The 16333-nt window shown below is 43.5% G+C and overlaps 2 protein-coding genes across 7 annotated transcripts in view; one reads left to right on the top strand and one right to left on the bottom strand.

Moving 5' to 3' along the window:
• The window catches only part of LOC311091109 (uncharacterized protein), a 156075-nt gene that overhangs the window by 104565 nt on the left and 35177 nt on the right, over window positions 1-16333 (bottom strand). The window lies entirely within an intron of this gene.
• Window positions 7029-13323, top strand: LOC311091526 (C3a anaphylatoxin chemotactic receptor-like). Of its 2 annotated transcripts, none has more exons than XM_084127485.1 (2): window positions 7029-7093; window positions 12113-13280. In XM_084127485.1, the coding sequence occupies exons 1-2, from the start codon at window positions 7090-7092 to the stop codon at window positions 13123-13125; spliced, it is 1017 nt and encodes a 338-aa protein (XP_083983611.1). In that variant the 5' UTR covers window positions 7029-7089; the 3' UTR covers window positions 13126-13280. The 2 variants fall into 2 exon arrangements, with proteins under 2 accessions (XP_083983611.1, XP_083983610.1); XM_084127484.1 differs by lacking the exon at window positions 7029-7093 and adding an exon at window positions 11103-11294 and having other exon boundaries at window positions 12113-13323.

Below are 16333 nucleotides of genomic sequence, written 5' to 3'. Positions count from 1 at the left end.
CTCAAAGTCTATGTGGCGGCTATCGCAGCGTGCTCGACAGCAACGCCAGGCCAGTCACTGGGAAGGAACGATTTAGTCATCCGCTTCCTCAGGGGAGCTAGGAGGCTGAATCCCCCCAGACCTCCCTCAGTCCCGGTGTGGGACCTTTCTACGGTCTTGGCAGCCATGAAAGGTCCCCCCTTTGAGCCTATCCAATCTGTCAGCCTCAAACATCTGTCTTTCAAAACGGTGTTTTTGATGGCCCTCGCTTCGGTGAAGCGCATAGGCGATCTGCACGCGCTCTCTGTGAGTCCAACGTGCTTGGAGTTTGGGCCCAATGACTCCAAAGTCATACTCAAACCTAGGCACGGCTACGTGCCGAAATCCCTCAACACTCCGTTTAGGGCTCAGGTTATTTCCCTGTCTGCCCTGCCGGGATCAAACGAGGAAGGGGACTCGAGCTGTCTTTGCCCCGTTAGGGCTTTAAGAGCTTATGTGTCCCGCTCCGCTGCCTTCAGACAGACGGAGCAGCTCTTTGTCTCGTTCAGTGGACGTTCCAAGGGAACGGCTGTTTCGAAACAGAGCCTGTCCAGGTGGGTGGTTGACGCCATAACAATGGCTTATACCACCAAGGGCCTTCAGTGCCCCTTGGGCATTAGAGCGCATTCCACGAGAGGCGTTGCCTCATCGTGGGCCTGGTCTAGCGGGATTTCCTTACAGGAAATATGTACGGCGGCGGGCTGGGCCTCGCCGTCTACATTCATAAGGTTCTACAACCTAGAAGTTCCCGCCCTGCAGGCCAGGTTGTTTTCGGTTTAGCCGAATCAGCTGTCTAACCAGGACACTGATTTCGCAGGCGCACAGCGCCACCGAAGACTTCACCGCACTTGCAAGGCAAGTATTTTCGGTGTATTCGAGTCAGCTGTCTAAACACGGCACTGATATCGTAGACGCACAGCGCCGCCGAAGTTTTCTGGGCAGAATTGTGTAAGACCCATGTTTTTCCCACATTAGCCAGGCTCCCTCCTGCCTATGTGATGTTATATCGCGTCTAGAACGCACCTATTTGGGCGAAAGTGTGTAAGTCCCACATTTCCCACATCAGCCAGGCTCTCCCTGCCTATGTGACGCTGTATCGCGCTTAAGGGCGCATCCATTTGGGCGAAATTACGTAAGACCCACATTTCCCACATTAGCCAGGCCTCCCCCTGCCTATGTGATGTTATATCGCGTCTTAGGACGCAGCTATCTGAGGGTGGTTGTCCCCCCCCCCCCCCCTCCAGACTCTCCGAAGTCTACCGGGTGATTATGCACTGTATACCTGGACTAGCTTCCAGTGGTCGGTGTTTTCTCATCCCAGCACGCACGGCGTCTTACAAGTGGTTCCCGCAGCGTTCTACGAACGCAGTACGAGAGAACTCTCGTAAGAGAACGTACTCGGTTACTAACGTAACCTCGGTTCTCTCTAGAAGAGGGAACGAGTACTGCGTTCCCTGCCGTGCGCGCGGTTCGCTCTGGTTCGCTTCGGCGATGAAAACCAGTTGAATCAGCCTACTCGAGCTCCTTTTATAGGGGATGGCCACACCCGTTTCGGCGGGATGTGACGAGGAGCGCGCGAAGCACTCTCATTGGTCTGATGTTGCATCAGCCCTCGCTCGATAGGCTCATGCAGTTGCCGCAGAACAGCCAATGAGTGAGCGAGCCGTCTCGCCATGGCTGTGCACTGCCGCAATGCGTTTTACAAATATGAAAATTAAGGATAATTTTGCTTCAGTATTTCGTGAAAAGAGACTTTTCCGCAGCGTTCTACGAACGCAGTACTCGTTCCCTCTTCTAGAGAGAACCGAGGTTACGTTAGTAACCGAGTACGTTTTGAAGGTAATTTTGACTGAAAAGTAATTTCATTTGGGCATTTTTGTGTAAAATGAGTCACACCAAAAGATAGCGCAAAATAAGGGACCTGAAGCAGGAGTACCGGATATACTTGATTTTTTTTTTAAATATGAAGAGAGAAAACTCACATTGTAACTTTCAGTGTCCTTCTGAGGTGTTGTTCTTCCTCATAGATATAACCACATTTATATTTGGTCGAAGTCCACAGTAGTCGATTGTGAGTTCTCCACTGTTGCTTAGTTACCTATGATCACGCGCGTGAACTCGACAATCGACTACTGTGGACTTCGACCGAAAACAGGAAGTAAATACAGGTATGTGCGCTGGCTGAATTAACATCACTTTTATTCATATCTTTCACATCTACTGCAGTCAGATTCACTGTGTTCACTCTGAAGGAATCACTTACATGGCTGTGCACTTGTAATGACACATCAAGGATGTTAAGAGGCTAAAAGCAGGTTTAAAACTTGCCCCATTTAAGTCAACAGGGTGCAAATTTTAAAAAGAGGATAACACGGTGTAGGCAACACCGATTTTTGTCGTTGTTCTCTGTACTGACAGCACTCCAAATTTACCAAAAAATTAGCTCAATGTTAAAATTGACCGGAGTTCTCCTTTAATTAATTATGCCATCCACATCCAGTATCATGGACTTGCTCTCTCCTGTTTCATACAAACGCAGCTGCTGCCGTTTTGTGACTATTGTTTTGTACACTGTTGGATTATGAGATACAAACAGGTATGATTTTAAAAGAGTTTAATCTGAAATCAATATATCTTATCCCCATAATTATTTATGTGGTGAAATGCTGTGTAGGCAAATAAGTGGTATGACTGTAAACCGTATCTCTTGAATGTCTGTTTAGTTTGAACTTGCCGCGCTGCAACTGCTCTCTCCGAAGCTTTACGTTTAAAGACTTATTAAAATATTTCAACTCAGATCAATATTTTGAGTCTAATTATTTACTTATGTGGCAAGTAGCCGTGTAATAAGCGAGATAATGTACATCCAGCCTCTGCTTCACGTCGGGGTCCAAATCACCCTGTCAGGGGTTATTTTGAGAGAACATACTCGGTTACCTAACGTAACCTCGGTTCTCTCTAGAAGAGGGAACGAGTATTGCGTAAGTTGCTTACGCTATGGGTAAAGTTCATCTTTTCTCGAGATCTGAAGCCAAAATTATCCTTAATTTTGTATATATTGTCAACGCAGTGCGGCAGCCAGCAGACCATAGCAGGCTGAGCCCTGCGTGACGTCACGCCCAATGAGGGCGCTTCGTGCCCTCCACGCGTCACAGCCCGCCAGAATGGGTGCGGCTTAGCGTATATAAGGAAAGGCTCAACAGGCTGAACTCTGGTTTTCATTGACTTAAGCGAATAAGCTCTTGGCGCGAGCACGGCAGGTTACGCAATACTCGTTCCCTCTTCTAGAGAGAACCGAAGTTACGTTAGGTAACCGAGTATGTTCTCTTACGAGAGGTTCTCTTGTATTGCGTAAGTTGCTAAGTTGCACTGCATGAGTCCCGGGGAAGCCCGGGGAACACAACATGCGGGAACAGGCGGCCAGCAACGCGGGCCAGCACATGTAATAAGCACTTCATAGGAATACAGAGTGGCTCTGCTGGTCTATGTATAAACATGTGGAGAAGGCGGCCAGCAGCGTGGGCCAGCACAAGTACATAAGCACATCATAGGGAAAAAAAATAGAGCGGCTCCGCCAGGCTGTGTATAGAGGGTTTCACCCACTTGTGCAGCTGTAAGAGAATAGGCGGCCAGTAACGCGGGCCAGAGCAAGTGCACAAGCATATGACTGGGAAATACAGAGCGGCTCCGCCGGTCTATATATAGAGAGTCTCATCCCTAGTGCAGCTCAACCAGAAGAACTAGTAGTACATGAAGTAGTCTGTGCATGAAAACTGGGCAGAACATACACATCACTTAGACTGATAAAATTTTAGCCTGCAAGGCGGGAACTTCCAGGTTATAAAACCTCACAAATGTAGAGGGGGAGGCCCAGTCTGCCGCCATACAAATGTCGTGGATAGAAATCCCGCTGGACCAAGCCCACGATGAAGCCATGCCTCTCGTGGAATGGGCTCTGATGCCCATAGGGCACTGCAGGTGTTTTGACGCATAAGCTGCTGCGATAGTGTCCTTTATCCATCTGGATAGGCTATGTTTCGAGGCGGTGAGACCCTTGGTGAGACATGCGAGGCTAACAGATAGCGCGTGTAGATCCCCCACACGTTTTACTGAAGACAGAGCTATCAGAAAACGGTCTTGAGCGAGAGGTATTTCAGATCCACGGATTCTAACGGTTCAAAGGGAAATGCTTTCAGGGCCTCTAGGACCAAAGAAAGATCCCAAATAGGAACCGAGGGGGGCCGCGGGGGGTTCATCCTCCTGGCTCCTCTAAGGAAGCGGATGATGAGCTCGTTCCTTCCTATCGCACGGCTGCGCATCGACTCTGCGAACGCTGCAATAGCCGCAACGTACACTTTGAGCGTGGAAGGGGACCTGCCCTTGTCCAACAGCTCTTGAAGGAAGGAAAGCACCCACGAAACCCCACACGTGCGTCGATCCAGGCTCTTTGTAGCGCACCATTTGGAGAACACTGACCATTTAGACGCGTAGAGTCTTCTCGTAGAAGGAGCTCTAGACTGCGTGATCGTGTTCACGACCCCTTCCGGCAAAGCAACGGGTATCCGTTGATTATCCACGCATGCAGAGACCAGCGCTCTGGATGGGGATGCCAAATTGATCCACTGGCTTGGGAGAGAAGGTCTTTCCTCACCGGGATCGGCCATGGGGCTACGTGCGACAGCCTCACCAGCTCTGGGAACCAGGTTTGTTTCTCCCATCGCGGGGCTACGAGGAGCACTGAGTGGCGAGGAGCACTGAGTGACATCGGAGGGAAAGTGTACAGCGGGCAGCTGGGCCAGCGCGTCCTCGCTCTTCGAGAGGAATCTCGGGCAATGAGCGTTGTCTTTTGACGCAAAAAGGTCGACTTCCGCTTTGCCGAAAAGTCGCCACAGTGACTGGACTGTCTGAGGGTGCAGAGACCATTCTCCCAGGGGAATTTTGTCTCTGGACAGTCTGTCTGGGCCGACATTCATGTGGCCCGGTACGTGCGCGGCTCTCAGCGAGCGTAACGAGTGATGAGCCCACACGAGAAGGCGTTCTGTCAGTTTGCAGAGATTCCTGGATCTGACACCGCCCTGGTGGTTCACATTGGACACCACGGACATGTTGTCCGAACGGACTAGAACATGGTGGCCCCGTATGTGTGGGAGGAAACGTTTGAGCGCGTTCTCGACCGCTATCATCTCCAAACAGTTTATATGGAGGCATTTCTCCTGGTCTGACCACAGGCCAAAGGTCTGCCATCGAAAAGAGCGCCCCAACCTAAGTTGGAGGCGTCTGTCGAGATAAGTTTTTGGTGCGAGATGGCTCCCATTGTCACTCCCCGCCGGTACCAGTCGGCCGCTAACCAGGGTCTCAGTGCTGAAACGCAGCTCTGAGTCACTCTGATTCGTATGCCGCCAGACGCTCAGGCTCGGTGAGGCACTTGAGCGTTCAACCAGCGTTGCAGCGGGCGCATACGCAGTAGACCCAGCTGAAGCACTGCTGCAGCTGATGCCATACAACCCAGCATCCTCTGAAATGTTTTTAGAGGTGCGGCGCTGTCCATCTGGAAAGACGCGGCCAGGCGTTGAACACGGCGCACGCGCTGTGTCGACAGCCTGGCCGTCATTGCCACAGAGTCCAGTTCTAAGCCCAGAAAAGAGGCTGACTGACTGGGCAGTAATGAGCTCTTGGTCCAGTTGACCGTGAGACCCAGGCTTTCCAGATGGCTGAGAAGCACTGTTCTGTGAGAAATAAGTTCTTCCTCTGACTGTGCTAGAATCAGCCAATCGTCCAGATAATTCAAAATCCGCATGCCCTTACATCTCAGGGGAGCGAGAGCCGTGTCCATGCACTTCGTGAATGTACGGGGTGCTAAAGACAGGCCGAACGGCAGGACGGTGTATTGATATACCTGACCGTCGAAGGCGAATCTCAAGAATGGCCTGTGACGGGTATTATCTGAATCTGAAAATAAGCGTCTTTAAGATCGAGGGTAATAAACCAGTCTCCCTGGCGAATCTGCGCGAGGATCTGTCTGGCTGTGAGCATTTTGAACGGTCTTTTCATAAGAGCTTTGTTCAAATATCTCAGATCTAAATCGGTCTGAGAGCTCCGTCCTTCTTGGGCACGAGGAAGTAACAGCTGTAAAAGCCTGACTCGCTCAGAGAAGGAGGTACCGGTTCTATGGCCCCTTTGCACAGAAGCTTCGCTATTTCTACCCGAAGTAGGTTTGCTACTTCCCCATTCACTCTCGTCTCGGTTCGTGCTCGAAAGTGCGGGGGACGGTGAGCGAACTGCAACGAATAGCCCTGCTATACTGTGCTCAGCACCCATACTGACACACCTGGAATAGCTTCCCATGCTTCTGCATGTACAGCTAAGGGCAGAATGGCCTCCGGGTTTCGATCGCGCACTTCGTGGGGTCGAGAACCTGAATCAGAGGCATGTGTGCGAGCGCGCGCTCTCGGTGCTTGAATGCGGCGGCTCGCTAACAGCGATGGCTGGTTGTTTTACACACGATGTCCCGGTTGCTTTGGATGGGGAGTGTTTTGTGGGGAAAAACCGGGACGCGCGAGCAGCACCGGGGGTAAAGTGTTTGTCAGTAAGTGTGAGCGCTCGTAAGCGGGCACAGGACTTACATTCATAACGTGACCGGTAAGAGGTAACTTTGGCCGTGTACCAGAGCAGGCAGTGTGTAGGTGTGGGCACTGTTTTGTGAGCACATTTCCTGCATTCAACACTCGAGCGGCATATGCCAGCTCTAGAATGGGCTCTGCATGAGTGAATGACACAGGGGGAACCGTGCTTGTGTGTAGGGGTGAACACTGGGAAATTAAAAATTTGGCTTCAATATTCTTGAGAAAAGGAGTTTTTCCCTAAGCGTAAGCTACTTGCGCAATACTCGTTCCCTTCTCTCAGGGAACCGAGGTTACTTTAATAACCGAGATGATTTCTGTTGAAGCATATTTCTCTACACCATCCCACCATCACTCTTAAAGCGAAGTAAATAACTTATCTTCAGTTGTTGATTTTCAACTATAACAAAACTTGCAAAAAGGATTTTATGGGCCTGAAGCCATAAAGAAAATGGGTAAGAATCTATGTGCATTATACATATTTCTTGCCTATTGAGAGCATATGGGTGTGAGGAGAAAATATTATCATTCTCTGTAATTGGGTGAAAATTGTAGAGATAAAATCCAAAAGCATTTTTAACATGTGTCCTTAACTACAGTGCATATCACAGGGATTTTTGTTTAATTGATGATCAAAACAGATGGTATCTTTCTTTCTTTCTTGTTTATTTTTATCTGTCTTTTTATAGGCCTACATAGACATTTGAGACCAGGGTTGGTGGGCCCAGAGTCTGCACAGGGCACATTTTACCCACACTTCCTTTGGCTTTGAATTGCCAAATGGTTTCATACAGACAACTTAAATGTTTTCATTCTTTGCGGTCTCACCACTGGCTTTCAACATTGTCATCGCAACTGATCTGCCTGACATGCCCTTTACTGAAAAGTAACATCAGTTCCTCTTTTTTTTAAAAAAACACTGGCTGGCACACATCTGTCGTTCTTTTCACCTGTATAGGCATTTTGTAAGATTAGGGGTGTGCGATATGACGATTTTTGATCGTGGACGATTAAAATGTCTCCACGATCTGCTTTTGAAGAAATATCGTAGAATCGTGCATTATATCTGTTCTGGCCCCTGTCCCAACCATAGACTTTAAAAAAATAGGTCCCAACATACTGAACAACGCGACGTATATTCACATAAAATGTTAACGCAGCGGAACGGGACATTGCAGTTCACAAAAGTTCATAATTTGCATGTGCTTTAATGCCTTGTCGGTTAAACATTTAATTCGCGTGCTGATGCGCTGTTCTCTTACGAGAGGTTCTCTCGTATTGCGTAAGTTGCTTACGCTACGGGTAAAGTTGTCTTTTCTCGAGATCTGAAGCCAAAAGCCATCTGGCCGTCTTCGCCGCCTTCAGCCATCCATGCCTGCTACGCCATCCGGCGACATATCCTTTTCTGCTGTGTGTGTTCGCCCCCGCGACACACACTTTCTCTCTCCTAAAAGAGCACGAGGCGTTTTTCTAAAAATGTATTTTTCCTGGCATGAGAATCGGGTTGTAGCGCGTTGTCTAGGTTACTGTGATTGTAAATAGGTGTCGTTTGTGTTTTAACAACGTTTAGCTCAAGAATAGGGAAGTTCGAATAGCCTATGTGAATATTGCCAACTTCACTGAACTCCTTGAGTTAAGCACTGACCGCATTTCTTTATATTTGAGTCCAAGTTCAAACACTATGAAACGCTCCATTAACGTACGGAGCTCTGAAACACTGCCATTAAACAGGAAGTGTCTGTCCGAGCTCAAAACAGGTTTTGCGTGGGAACGCAAATATCTTTGCGAGGGAATGCAAAAGTTTTGCGTGGGAACACAAATATCTTTGTGAGGGAACGCAAAAGTTTTGCGTGGGAACGCAAAATTTCTCGGGGGAACGCAAAAGTTTTGCGAGGGAACGCAAAAGATTTGAAAAAAAAAAAACTCCCATCCTAAAAATATTTTCCACCACCACGTCCCTTTAGGGGCTCCGTAGTTAAATACACCTACTGTAGCTGAAAACATAAAGCACTGTTTAATATTTAATAACAATATTTAACTAATATTTAATAACAAAGAAAATAATTACACTTTTTTTTATCTTCGCCCCTGTCTGACATTTTTATTTTTTATTTTATTTTGTTACCTAAGGCTTTGTTTTTAATATATAGACATAAGTTTGGCTATAATGCTCAGTCACAAAATAGTAATTTACAAAAAAATTCACAAAATTTCCTGAAAAAAATCGTGATATGATATTTTTGCCATATCACCCACCCCTATGTAAGATTATTAAAAATAAGCTTTTGTTAGTTGTTTTTCATTTTTCAAAGATGTGTTACAACCTACCCCTCCACTGTCAGACAGTGTTTAGCTAACCGCATTAGCATTATGGTTTAAAATTAGCAGGATAAAATGCAATTCCCTGAGAAACTACAGTTTAATCTTATGCAAGTTATATGATTTTATCTGCAAAAGTATAATTACTAAACAAAATATAATTTGTCAAAAAAATTACATTCTTACCAAAAAAACTTTTTTTTTTATAAAATCTGCATGTATACCTATTTACAGCCTTGACAACCATTCATATGGGATCTGGGAGGAAGTGGGCAAATAATGAAATGATCATTGGACACCTAGCTTGTCCCTGATTGGTGGAATTGGTGGTGTTACAACTCACCCCATAATTACAACCATACCCGGTCTACCCTAAGCATAGACGGATACCTGCATCTCGCATCTTTTGCAGCATTTCGCAAATATCATGTAACAAAATTAGGGGAGAGTGGGGTGAGTTGTGCCAGTTTTTACTCAAAGTAACTTTAAAGTGAGGCCATGGCAGTAATGCCTTCAACTTAAGGATCTACATATATTTCAGGATGTGGTGCATCCCTGAGAACAATAACTTTGGATCTGAAATAAATTGTTTCAGAAATATAGCTCTTGGAAAAAAAGTGGTCTCATGGCACAACTTGCCCCTGGTGCGGGGGAAGTTGTGCCTTTGGGGGAATACATTGGGGGTAAATTGTGCCAGTGATTTCTGAAGTAAAACAGAACATTTTAATGTTATGAACCATACTGCTATATGAAAGCAAGATAAATTCAATACAAAATTACTAATTTAAGGTTTATTTAGATATTGTCACCCTGGAATACCATAGCATGCGTTTCTCCTACTATGGTAAATTGCATAGGGATTTTGTATTGAACATAACTCTGGATCACAGTGTCATAGAGACAAGGGGGCGGGCTCATTTTACTCAGACGACCAATAAGTCTCTCAGGATCATTGTGAAGCTATCAAGCTACACCCTAGCAACCATTTAGAGCACCATAGCAACACAATATATGATATTTGTGAATCATTTCAGGCAAAGAGGCTTTGGCAATAGATGCATGTTGACATAGCACTGTCTGTCAATTATGTAACATATAAGAATAAAGTGACTAGGCTAATTTCTAAACATCCTATTGTGACATAGGCCACTTAAAAACGGAATAAAACTTCTCTTTAATAACATAGAGCAAACTCAAAACTGAAATCAGTGTTAGCTAAATTAAACAAATAACAGGCAGGCCCAAGTAAAACAATGATGAGGCATGCCCATCTCCTCACTTCTCAAGATTATCCCCTGTGAGTATGTAGGTCTAGGTGGTCTGGATCTGGCACAACTTAACCCAGGCCCTTTGGCACAAATCACCCCAGACCCACAAGTTTGAAAAACTAGCATGATCCAGCAGTTAAGAGCTAACATCATGCTAACTGTATAGACTCATTGTGTAGACTACTAAAGCACTAAAACATGTGTGAAATGTTTTCAAACTTGTCTACAATTGTTCAGACACTACAATCAAAAAACCTTAATCATAGAAATTTTACTTTGAAAGGGAAAAAACAGTTTTTTGCACTAAAATATGCTTAACTCTCATGCCATGTGTCTCTCTTCTTTGGAGGACGAGTAAAAGTGATTGCTTTTCAAAATTATGTGGTCACATGACCAATTTCTTCTATGGTTTTCCAGAAACAAGGGTGGAACTACTTCCCCCCCTGGCACAAATCACCCCACTCTCCCCTATGTTCTAAAAACATTTTGCCAATGTTCTCGTTAAGTTATGAAAATGTTATTTCTGAATGTCATGTTCAAAACGTCCAGTTTTTTCTTGGTTGTACAAACGTTAAAGGAACATTCCATTTTATCATTTTGCAAAAATTGTGGGGAATATTATCTCTGAATGTTCTCTAGACATTCTGAAACGTAGTAACATTTAGGAAAAAAAATACACAATGGTATTTCTAACAGAGAAACCGTGTTGCAAGTCAAAGACCACAAAATGTTTAATTTGCATGTTTTGCTCCAGCAGAACCAACTCTCACTGCATTGTTTTCTCCTTGTTTCTTTTTTTTATATAAGGTGCACCAGTTTGGTATATATACATGATAATCTGATCACTGTCACAATGACACGAAAGAGGGGTTGTCGAGCATCCAGATCTTTGTTATCTTAAAAGTGTATAGTTGATAAACATAGATTTCTGCTGAAGCATATTTCTCAACACCATCCCACCATCAATATTTAAGAGAAGTAAAGGGGAACTTATCATCAGTTGTTGATTTTCAGCTATAACAGAACTTGCAAAGAGGTTTATATGGGCCTGAAGCCATAAATAAAATGGGTAAGAATCTATATACATTATATGCATATTTGTTGCCTGTTGGGTGTGAGGAGAAAATATTATCATTCTCTGTATTTGGATAAAAATTGTAGAGAGATTAGAGAGATTTCCAAAAGGATTTTTTCACATGTGTCCTTAACTGCAGGCCATGTCCAAGCTGGGTTTAAACTTTTTATTTTTGTTAATTGATGGTTTATTTATTTAGTACTTTTAAACTGCCTATTATTGGCATATTTAGACATATTTTTTTTCTTAGACCCAGACTTTCGACCTCTAATATGAAAATTTGAAAACCCATTATAATAATTACATTGTTTACACACACACACACACACACACACACACACACACACACACACATACATATATATATATATATATATATATATATATATATATATATATATATTCTTTTTTTATGGTCATAATAAGGAATATTTACCATACAAAAACTGGTAAATTGCTTGTGGACAAAATCATTTTCGAGCGTCTTATAAACTGTAATTGTGTCATCTTATGTGATAAGTGTGAATTTTATGTGTTTGCGTATATGTATTGTAGATACAGTTCATGCTGTTGAAACGTTAGGACAAAAATTACAGACTTATCCTTTAATGCAATCCTGTTATCTGTTGGACATTGCAGAATAGTAAAAACTTAAAAATAGAAAATTACATTAATTGATAAGAGTGTTAAAGTATAAGCTTCGTATGGCATCCTGGGGTAGAAAATGTGTTGCATGTGAAAAGTGGCATAAAAACACATTCAGAGTCCAGAAACCAAAACTCACTGTATTTTCTTCTCTTGTTTTTGTGTAGCAACCACTACTTTTGGATTTCAAAATGTGACCAGATTCAGTACGGACAATTCTACAGTGCAGACAGAGATCTTCTCAGGCATTACCATCTTTATCATATGCATTTACTTTGTCATACCTGCTGTAGGTCTCATTGGAAACGGGCTTGTCATATTTGTAACTGGTTACAAAATGAAGACGACAGTCAACTCCATTTGGTTCCTCAACTTGGCGATTGCAGACTTCATCTGCTGCTTAACTCTAATCATAAACACCATTGTAGGCGTGCGCAATATGGTTAAGGATTTTGGTTCCTTCAAGTGCATGTTTCTCCGCTTTATAATTTACCAAAACTCATTTGCTAGCATTTTGCTGCTGATGACTATTAGTCTGGACCGATGCCTGTGCACATGGATGGTTGTGTGGTCTCGAAATAATCGAACCCTATTAAAAGCCAGAATCATCTGCGTGATTGTGTGGGTTTTATCCATTGGCTGCTGCATCCCTGTAGTTATCAATCCCTCAACAGCGGAGAGTAAAGTAAACAATAAATATCATATCAAGTCTCTGGTCACATGCATGTTCATAGTGGGCTTTCTCATCCCCTTCCTGATCATTGCATCTTCGTATATAGCTATCGGCGTGCGAGTCAAACGTCTCAGAATGGAAAACCAGCTCAGGTCTTACCGGGTCATAATAGCTGCGGTCCTGGCCTTTTTCATATGCTGGCTTCCTTATCATGTCTACAATTTTTATTGCAAAAGTGCAGAAGATAATCAGTGCAGTAAGTCTTCTAAAGCTCTAGATCCTGTATCAACTATAGTTGACTTCCTGGCTCATCTCAACAGCAGTCTGAACCCCATTCTCTATGTGTTCATGTGTGATGAGTATAAGAAGAAGCTGAAACAGTCTCTACTGCTGGTGCTGGAGACGGCGTTTGCTGAAGAACCTCTGGACTTCAAAATCTTAAAGCAAACAAAAGATACCATCATCTCTATCTCTGCCAGCTGCCAGGATAACCAAACAAGCATTTAAGATTATATAGACATTTACAACTTCACTTTTCTGCTTTGATGGCCACCCTTTTATGGCATGCCCACATGAGGTTCAACATTATTAAACAGCCATAAACTGCATTATACACATGAAGATGTTGAATCAATGACTCAGTTTGCTCCATAGCAATTGTACTGGAGAAAAATAAATAAATAAATAAATAAATGGACTAATCTGGCTAAATCTTGTTGTCTATTTTAATATGACGTGAATCTCATTTTATCTGCATTTCATGGCATGCATAGGTAAGAAAAAAATACTTTCCTTTTCCAATGGTCGACCGTACAATGTAGTTTAACTTTGTCACTTTTCAAGTGGGCTATCTGTAGCCTACTTTATCAAAGTATTTTATTGTGGGAAAATTTTATTTTCACTTCAATATACATCTCAGTATTTTCTCAGCCACAAGGGGGCATGGGGTTGTGTTCTGATCACTTAAAATAAAAAAATTATGGAATGTTCATTTGCTAGCCTAATTGATAGATCAACAGAGCAATGCTGTGCAATAAAATGCCTCGGCTGTTTTCAAACTTATTGGTTTATGTCAAGTGTTGTGCTAAGAACTAAATTTCTTTCTTTATTTGATTTCCTCTAGTCTTAGTTGACAGTTTTATTTTGTTTTTTATCTTGTTTTTCTTGTTGTCTTGTCTCGAGTGTGGTCTTGTGTTGGTTCCTGCCATGGGCGTCGGAAGAAAAAAAAAAGTGGGTGGGTCCTCCCCCAGAAAAATGTTTACTGGAGTAACTGTTAAATACCATTTCATGTATTCTCGTGCCTTTTAATGAAAACAAGTAAAAAACTCCACTTCACGTCGGGCGGTTCTTTGCCTCCACATCGTGCATTAAATGCACGTGGATTATCCCGCTAATATCATGGTCATTTGCCAGCAATGACAACTTAAAGCTGTTATTGATGTTTGCAACGCAATATTTGACTGGAAGGGTACAACGGGCGGTTACTTTCATTTGCGGCTCGTTGAGAAATATAATGTAGCTATTCAGCGGAAATGGAGTTTAATTTATTAGGGAATTCCTCAAGTGGAATGGATTTTGACTGACGGCGCTATGAAAAGACAAATGCGCTGAATCAGAGAGAGACGGTAAAAGTAAGTGGGTCCAATATCATTGGTCTTAAAAAGTGGGTGGGTCTTGTCCCACCCATATACAATGGTTCCGACGCCCATGGTTCCTGCCCTGCTCTCTGTGTCCTTCCTGGTCGCTGACTGTTGTAAAGCCAAATCAAGGGGGGGTGCTTAATAGAACGCGGAAATCATCCGACCGTTTTTACAAGGAGGGACAGAGCAGTGTAGAATAATGGTTAAATATGTGGAAAATAATGTGAATTTTTAAAAACGAAGCATGAACACATGTTACAGTGCACCCCACAAACACAATCAAGCCTTCGAAAAAAGGCGTTTTACCACCCCTTTAATAAATATCACTCCACTGCTCATTCTCTGAATGCCCCTCTCTCTGAATCCTGACATACATTTTGAGCCTATTCACCTTTCCACAAGGAGACTATGGGCCCTATTTTAACGATCAGGTAAGGAGAGTCAGAATCAGAATCAGAATCAGAATCAGAATCAGAATCTGATTCTGATTCTGATTCTGACTCTCCTTACCTGGCACTGCCAACTCTGGTGCTTCAGCAGTTACTTCTCTCCATGCCAAAGCCTCTGGTTCCTCAAACTATTGCCTTATTGCTATAGTGTCTGGAGTTGTCTCGTCCACAACCAGCCTGTTCTCCAGTTGTTGCCTTGGCCTATAGTTTTGGACTGTGTTCCCACCTCACATATCTTGTACTGTCTTCTGTTAAAGGGGTGGTAAAACACGATTTCACTTTTCTAACTTTAGTTAGTGTGTAATGTTGCTCTTTGAGCATAAACAACATCTGCAAAGTTACAACTTTCAAAGTTTAAAGCAAAGGGAGATATTTGCTTTTAAAGAAATCAATTTCTAAGAACTACAAAAAAACGGCCAGTAGGGACTACACAACATTCCTGCAGGCTTGCTGACATCACTAAGCCCAATATTTACATAAACCCCTCCTCCAATGAAGGATTCGCACAACGGCTAGTCCTGAAAGATGGAGCAGTTCCAACTTTAAAAACAGAAACTGTTTACGGGCCACAACCTGTAAGTATGATTTATTTTTCGTCATTGTGTTTTCCTGTAATAGTTCGTATTGTTAATTGTACGTTGTAGCAAGGAAGTAAACGAAGGACAACGCTGTTTGACTCCACAAACCAGTTTGTTAAATGCTAACGTTAATTCATACTTATCCGACAAACACATACAAACTTCTGTTTAATATCACCAGCGAACTTGGAATGTTCGTGGTTGTTGTGTTGTCGTTTATGTGATCAGTGTAAATTATTCTTTGATTATAGCTTTTATGTATTGTTTATCTACATGCTTGTTTATCTAGAGGCATGCTAAACATGGTTTTGTGTTTGATTTGGCTACTGTTGTAAAGCCAAATCAAGGGGGGGTGCTTAATAGAACGCGGAAATCATCCGACCGTTTTTACAAGGAGGGACAGAGCAGTGTAGAATAATGGTTAAATATGTGGAAAATAATGTGAATTTTTAAAAACGAAGCATGAACACATGTTACAGTGCACCCCACAAACACAATCAAGCCTTCGAAAAAAGGCGTTTTACCACCCCTTTAATAAATATCACTCCACTGCTCATTCTCTGAATGCCCCTCTCTCTGAATCCTGACATACATTTTGAGCCTATTCACCTTTCCACAAGGAGACTATGGGCCCTATTTTAACGATCTGAAACGCAAGTGTCAAAGCACAAAGCGCAAGTAACTTTGTGGGCGGGTCTTGGCGCTGTTGCTATTTTCCCAGCGGGATAAATGACTCTTGCTCCAGGCGCAAATCTAAAATGGGTTGGTCTGAAGTAGCTTCATTATTCATAGGTGTGGTTTGGGCGTAACGTGAAATAAACCAATCAGCGCGTCATCTCACATTCCCTTTAAGAGTAGACGCGCTTTGTTCTAAAGCGGATTCCTATTATAACGGCGGATTTGCCAGACGCGCGCCAGGAGCGGTTCACAGCCGAGGAGAGCAACGCTCTTGTCAGGGACGTTGGGGATGGAGAAACCCACCCAAATTAACTTCGGTTAAAAAGGCGTATGATAATTTGGGTAAATGTGTAAGCTAGATGTATGCTTT

Source organism: Abramis brama (genome assembly GCF_963993115.1).
Source record: "Abramis brama genome assembly, chromosome: 10".
In the NCBI taxonomy this organism is placed as follows: Eukaryota; Metazoa; Chordata; class Actinopteri; order Cypriniformes; family Leuciscidae; genus Abramis; species Abramis brama.
This window is presented reverse-complemented; position numbering and strand designations above follow the sequence as displayed.